General features: G+C 50.5%; 1 protein-coding gene across 1 annotated transcript; it reads left to right on the forward strand.

Annotated features, from left to right (window-relative positions):
• Positions 1-428: 428 nt before the first annotated feature.
• LOC129848858 (E3 ubiquitin-protein ligase RNF128-like) lies at positions 429-2524 on the forward strand. Its single transcript, XM_055915955.1, has one exon. The coding sequence runs from the start codon at positions 702-704 to the stop codon at positions 1836-1838; it is 1137 nt and encodes a 378-aa protein (XP_055771930.1). The 5' UTR covers positions 429-701; the 3' UTR covers positions 1839-2524.
• The last annotated feature ends 4996 nt before the right edge of the window (positions 2525-7520 follow it).

Consider the following 7520-nt stretch of genomic DNA (forward strand, 5'->3'; position numbering starts at 1 on the left):
TGGAAACAACATAATATCTTCTGAGAAGTAAGAGGATAAAGTGCCACAGTTAGTTATAAAAACCTCTGTTATAACTGTGGGCGTATCCTCTCAGCAGCATGACACATCTAAAACAGTTTCACAACCGCCCTTTGTCCCGGTTCCCTTGGAGTTCTCTTTAATAACGTTGTTATCGCTTTGATTGCTTATGTCCTTATGGCTGTGTGCTGTTCCTTACCGTAGCCGGTACCTGGAACCTGTGGCCTTAGACCTGTACTATGTAGACCACAAGCCCTTCTGCCTGGCTGTATAGCTGGTCTCTACCCAACAGTCCAATGTCCATTTAGATAATAAGTCTGAAGAGCTGACGCAGAGAGAGGCAGGGTTACAGCAGGCTGCTATCTGATTACTATCAACAAACAGGTCACAAACACAGGTAGAGAGAGAGAGAGAGAGAGAGAGAGAGAGAGAGAGAGAGAGAGAGAGAGAAAGAGAGAGAGCGGCAAAGGCAGAAACAGACAGGTAGAGAGACGCTGAACGCAGTGAGAACAACAACTAACTAACTAACAACTGTGGAAGTGAACAGAACAGCAGACAAACAGAAGACTGAAGAAGTCCTAACAAAGAGAGACTGGTCCTAGTGTTAGTGGTAGTGTTAGTGGTGGTGTTATTGGTAGTGTTAGTGGTAGAGTTAGTGAGCGACCGTGGATAAACAGACAGAGATGTTTGTCCTGTTCTTTGTCTGTCTGTCCGGGCTGGTCCAGTCTACGACAGCGATGATATTCTGGACGGCGTACGTGGGGGTGCATTTCTACGACAGCAACACTAACCAGACTGAGACCAGGTTCTGTGAGTGTGGGGTGTACGGGCGTTCCTCCCCTCTGGAGAGCACTGCCGGGATGGTGGTCCTCCCTGCCTCAGATCCCCAGGGCTGCAGCCTGGACCCCTACCCCTCCAACGACAACACCACCACCCAGGGGTCCTGGATCGCTCTGGTCAAGAGGGGAAACTGTACCTTCAGTGAGAAGATCAAGGCAGCGTGGGCCAGGGGGGCGGCGGCCGTAGTGGTCTATAACCTGGATGGAACCGGTAACAGCTCAGATTACATGACGCACAGCGACACCACTGGCACCGTGGCCATCATGATCGGTAACCTCCAGGGGGTAGAGATCGCTAACATAGTGCGGAGTGGTGTGGCCGTCTCCATGGTGATCGAGGTGGGCAAAGCCCATGGGCCCTGGATGGACACCTATTGGCTCTACTTCCTGTCTATCGCCTTCTTCATTGTGACGGGAGCCTCCATTGTCTACTTCGGATTCGTCTCCGCCCACCGGCTGCATAGTCTCAGGTTGATCCATCTCACCGATAGGCGGCTGAGGAATGAGGCCAAGAAAGCGATTGGTCGGCTGGAGGTGCGTAAGCTGAAGCGCGGGGACGAGGAGACGAAGCCGGACAGCCACACCTGTGCCGTGTGTATCGAGTCATACCGCCCAGGAGATGTAGTGACCGTCCTGACCTGTGGCCATCTGTTCCACAAGGCCTGTATCGAGCCCTGGCTGCTGGACAAGAGGACCTGCCCCATGTGTAAGGCTGACATCCTGAAGGCCTTAGGAGTGGAGGGGCCCGGGGATGAGGAGAGCAGCAGTTCCTCTGTCCCACCACCAGATGTCCCTATCGTCACAGTGTCTGGAGGATCAGGTGGAGAGCTGCTGAATGAGGTCCCTCTCAATGACAAACACCTTCCGACCCCCACCCTGACTCCTCAACCCCCCACCGAGGCCTGGCAACCACATCACTATGACAATATAGCCTTCGAGGGAGAGACACACCCTCAGGGGAACGTGGCCACCAGAGGATAAACGACAACAACAACACTGGATAATGGTCATTTCTACCTGGAGCACGAACAACAACCCATAGACAGCTTCACACAGCTACAGCAGTGGCTGGTGATATACTGTACTATCACTGTTAGATAAACCATATCTACTGTACTGCTAGGAAAACATCTCCCTGGATTCTAACACGGTTTACTGATGATCAAATAACTATCATGGCAGTAGATTCTACCTCTGCTTATCTGCATAGAGAGCTGTAGCCTAAACCCTGGTCCAGGAAGCTGCAGGTGTGCAGGCTTCTCTTTTAACTTCTCTTTGAGATCAAAGTTACTTCTTTATAATTTGTTAAATGAACAAACAATCACTTGTATGATGATGAGAAAGGCTGAATATATTTTTCTATTAAATTGATATCTCTGCTGTATTTTTAAAAGTAGATATTCTGAGAGTAAAATAAAAATCAGTATTTAAGAATGAATCGAACTACAGTATACTGTAATGGTTCACATATTAAATGAAATGAGTAACCAACAAAACAGAATATGTACTAACTTACGTACTAACCTGGTTTAGTATAGCTAGAGATGTACTGTACATGTGTCTGTGGCAGGGTAGGTGTCAATTCCATTTCAAATCAGTCAATTCAGAAAGTGAATTAAATTCATAAGTTGATCAAATCTTCATTAAAAACAAATGGCACTTTTGAATGAATTTCAATGAATATCCTGAAGTGACAATGGAAGCCATGTTGAGTTTTCTTAACCTGGACTGGTCATGTGGTGAGGAGGGACGCCTGGGCCTAATGATGAGAGCCCTGCCAGTCTGAGACCAGGAGAGGGGAGGGGAGGATGAGAGGAGAGGAGAGGAGGGGAGGATGAGAGGAGAAGAGGGAAGGGTGAGAGGAGTAGAGGAGGAGGATAGGGGAGGGTGAGAGGAGGAGGAGAGAAGAGGGAAGGGTGAAAGGAGGAGGAGGAGAGGGGAGGATGAGAGGAGAAGGGGGAAGGGTGAGAGGAGGAGAGGAGGAGGAGAGGGGAGGGTGAGAGGAGGAGGAGAGAAGAGGGAAGGGTGAAAGGAGGAGGAGGAGAGGGGAGGATGAGAGGAGAAGGGGGAAGGGTGAGAGGAGGAGAGGAGGAGGAGAGGGAAGGGTGAGAGGAGGAGAGGAGATGAGGAGAAGGAAGGGTGAGAGGAGGAGGAGAGAAGAGGGAAGAGTGAGAGGGTGAGAGGAGGAGAGGGGAGCAGAGGATAAGAGAGGATGAGAAAGTCTATAATTACCTCCTAGCAGCAGGACCACTCACCTCACACCTACTGATCAGCCATAATCACATCCCTCCCACTCAGGGGCCTGTAGTGTGTGTGTGTGTGTGTGTGTGTGTGTAGAAGCTCCCCAGGATGTGCCTAATAGAACTTGGTCACTAATTAGCAGGAAACCCAGCTGAATGACTGCTGCCCTCTTCTGCCTAGGGTTGAATGGTGGGAACCCGGTTACTGAGAATTACAGCGATTTACCGGCCAAACCACTCCCTTTTCCTGGAATAAATAACAGAGAGAAACCAGTAAATGATAATAAATTATTTATATGAACAGCAAGGAGTGAAATGGAAATGTTAAATTATATGCGATGTCTAAATCTGTCTTCTCTACGGCCTCTGCATAATGAATCATCAACACTCAGGGTGGGGACAGACAGCCCATCTCAGGGTGGGGACAGACAGCCCATCTCAGGGTGGGGACAGAGAGCCCATCTCAGGGTGGGGACAGAGAGCCCATCTCAAGGTGGGGACAGACAGCCCGTCTCAGGGTGGGGACAGACAGCCCATCTCAGGGTGGGGACAGAGAGCCCATCTCAAGGTGGGGACAGACAGCCCGTCTCAGGGTGGGGACAGACAGCCCATCTCAGGGTGGGGACAGAGAGCCCATCTCAGTATGGAGCAGAGTTCCTAATGGCATGGTATTCCTACATTTTCTGCAGCATAGTCTATGACACAGTAATATAAATATAAAGAATGAATGCGCCTCTAATTCACCCATCTCCATCTGGGTCCTCTTATTTTTTAAATTGTAAATAAGCTTTTTTTTATTGCAGCTACAGATTTTTAAAACAGCCTATCACTCGAATATCACGCGGGAGCTCTCTCGCAGTCTCTCTCTCTCTCCATCAACTCCATTCAAATTGCATCCAAAATAGATCATCCTGTTCTAGATTGATATATAGCCCTGTATATAGATGTCATAGCCTACCTCTTTCAGGTAATACATTCAATGAGGTATTAGTCTTATATTTAGCTAATGAATGATGGGTTATGCATAATAAGCTTGTAATTTATAGCCTCTTGTCTCTTGCTCAATATGCACACACCTGTGCTCCGCTGGCCTCTCCTTAAATAACGCTCCTCAGCTCTTGGAGTCCCATGCAGGAAAAGCTACACTAGATAGTTTGCTGGACATTATTATATTTTAGCATTTCTTGTACCAATAGGCTGTTAGAAGAGGGACGCTAACTCTTGTTTGCTGAATGTTAAATACAGCAGCCAATAGAACTGTAACGATTGTCTATTTCGTCCTCCTCATCGGACGAGGAGAGGCGAGAAGGATCGGACCAATATGCAGAGTGGTTCGTGCTCATGATGATTTATTAAAACCGAAACTGAACACTGAAATACAAAACAATAAAGGAAGTGCAGAAAACTGAAACAGTACCGTGTGGTGAAAACACTAACACGGTAGACAAACACCCACAAAACACACGTGAAACCCAGGCTGCCTAAGTATGATTCTCAATCAGGGACAACGATTGACAGCTGCCTCTGATTGAGAATCATACCAGGCCGAACACAAAATCCCAACATAGAAAATCACACATAGACAACCCACCCAACTCACGCCCTGACCATACTAAATAAATACAAAACAATAGAAAACAGATCAGGAACGTAAGGTGCGAACTCCGGGCGCACCACCTAAAACTCTAGGGGAGGGTCTGGATGGGCGTCTGTCCGCGGTGGCGGCTCTGGCGCGGGACGTGGACCCCACTTAAACAATATTTTTGTCCACCTCCTTAATCGCCCCCGTGGCCTTTTATGAGCGGCGATCCTCGCCGCCGACCTTGGCCTGGGGACCCTAGCCATGGATCCCAAATGCACGGGGAATTCCGGCAGCGCCGGACAGGCGGGAGACTCCGGCAGCGCTGGAGTGAAGGACGCCTTCGGCAGCTCCAGAGTGAAGAGCGATTTTGGCATCGCCTGGCTGACTGCAGGTTCTGGCGGATCCTGGCTGGCTGGCTCTGGCAGCTCCTGGCTGGCTGGCTCTGGCAGCTCCTGGCTGGCTGGCTCTGGCAGCTCCTGGCTGGCTGACGGCTCTGGCTGGTCATGGCTGGCTGACGGCTCTAGCTGGTCATGGCTGGCTGACGGCTCTGGCTGGTCATGGCTGGCTGACGGCTCTGGCTGGTCATGGCTGGCTGACGGCTCTGGCTGGTCATGGCTGACTGACGGCTCTGGCTGGTCATGGCTGGCGGACGGCTCTGGCTGCTCCTGTCTGGCGGACGGCTCTAGCGGCTCGGGACAGATGGGCAGCTCTGACGGCTCGGGACAGACGGGCAGCTCTGATGGCTCGGGACAGACGGGCGGCTCTAGCGGCTCCTGACTGACGGACGGCTCTACTGGCTTGGGACAGACGGACGGCTCTACTGGCTCTGGGCAGGCAGGCAGCTCAGACAGCGCTGGGCAGGCAGACAGCTCAGACAGCGCTGGGCAGGCAGGCAGCTCAGGCAGCGCTGGGCAGGCAGGCAGCTCAGGCAGCGCTGGGCAGGCATGCAGCTCAGGCAGCGGTGGGCAGGCAGGCAGCTCAGGCAGCGCTGGGCAGGCAGGCAGCTCAAACAGAGCTGGACAGACGGGTACACCTGTAGGGAGGAGACGGAGAGACAGCCTGGTGCGGGGGGCTGCCACCGGAGGACTGGTACGTGGAGGTGGCACCAGATATACCGGACCGTGAAGGAGTACACGCGCTCTTGAGCACCGAGCCTGCCCAACCTTACCAGGTTGAATGGTCCCCGTAGCCCTGCCAGTGCGGCGAGGTGGAATAGCCTGCACTGGGCTATGCTGGCGAACCGGGGACACCATTTGTAAGGCTGGTGCCATGTACGCTGGCCCGAGGAGACGCACTGGAGACCAGATGCGTTGGGCCGGCTTCATGACACCCGGCTCGATGCCCAACCTAGCCCTACCAGTGCGGCGAGGTGGAATAGCCCGCACTGGGCTAAGCACGCGTACTGGGGACACCGTGCGCTCCACTGCATAACACGGTGTCTGACCAGTACGACGCCCTCTCACTCCACGGTAAGCACGGGGAGTTGGCTCAGGTCTCCTACCCGGCTTTGCCACACTCCGCGTGTGCCCCCCCCAAGAAATTTTTGGGTCTGACTCTCGGGCTCCCAACCGCGTCGCCGCGCTGCCTCCTCATACCAGCGCCTCTCTGCCTTCGCTGCCTCCAACTCGGCTTTAGGACGACGATATTCCCCTGGCCCAGGGTCCCTTGCAGTCCAGAATCTCTTCCCACGTCCATGAGTCCTGGGTTTTTCTCCGCTGCTGCTGCTGCTGCTGTCGCTGCCCTTTTCCACTCTGCTTGGTCCTTTGTTGGTGGGTGTTTCTGTAACGATTGTCTATTTCGTCCTCCTCATCGGACGAGGAGAGGCGAGAAGGATCGGACCAATATGCAGAATGGTTCGTGCTCATGATGATTCATTAAAACCGAAACTGAACACTGAAATACAAAACAATAAACGAAGTGCAGAAAACCGAAACAGTAGCGTGAGGTGAAAACACTAACACGGTAGACAAACACCCACAAAACACACGTGAAACCCAGGCTGCCTAAGTATGATTCTCAATCAGGGACAACGATTAACAGCTGCCTCTGATTGAGAATCATACCAGGCCGAACACAAAATCCCAACATAGAAAATCACACATAGACAACCCACCCAACTCACGCCCTGACCATACTAAATAAATACAAAACAAGGGAAAACAGGTCAGGAACGTGACAAGAACTCACAGGTACTTTGAAAGAAGAGTGAACTCACGATGGCGGTAGGTTATAGCAGTTATTTATTCAGACCCATAACCATTCAATCTTCATGAAGAGAAGGGGAAGCCTCCTGCATCTAATTCTGGTCCTATATTACTCAATGATGTCTTTAGAATGATGAAGATAAGGACAACAACTTATTTCATTTAACTGTTGAAAGAGAGGAAGGATTAAAGCAACAATCGAGGAAGAGGAGGTAGGCTAGTAACATTAGGGGAAATATTATGAAAGGTCAGCTGACTAATTATACAAATAGGCCCTATTCAATTTCAGAATTAAAATCTAATTTGCTAGCCTGTACTTGTAACTTTGTAGGCGGCATGTGCTGCACTAGAATCACATGATATCTCCCTGCTTTATCATTTCTATCCTAATTCCAGTAATACAGTATAATACAATACAGTACAGTAATACAGTCCACACTCAAAAATATTAGCCTACTGGAGCTAGTTTCATTTAATTACCCAAGAGAGCATATAGCTAGCTACATCTATGGGCTTTTCTGTTTTTCTGTTGTGCTTAATGTGCAGTAGCCTATATCATATATGTACTGGATAAGGGCACAATAATTTTGGGCTCATTAAATGTCTTTAATAAATAGACATAGTGTCACAATGGTTT

The sequence above is a fragment of the Salvelinus fontinalis genome, unplaced genomic scaffold (assembly GCF_029448725.1).
Source record: "Salvelinus fontinalis isolate EN_2023a unplaced genomic scaffold, ASM2944872v1 scaffold_1235, whole genome shotgun sequence".
Taxonomy (NCBI): domain Eukaryota; kingdom Metazoa; phylum Chordata; class Actinopteri; order Salmoniformes; family Salmonidae; genus Salvelinus; species Salvelinus fontinalis.

What these genes read in the sequence shown, in the direction of transcription:
- LOC129848858 (XM_055915955.1), top strand. Translation starts at nt 702, where the DNA reads ATGTTTGTCCTGTTCTTTGTCTGTCTGTCCGGGCTGGTCCAGTCTACG.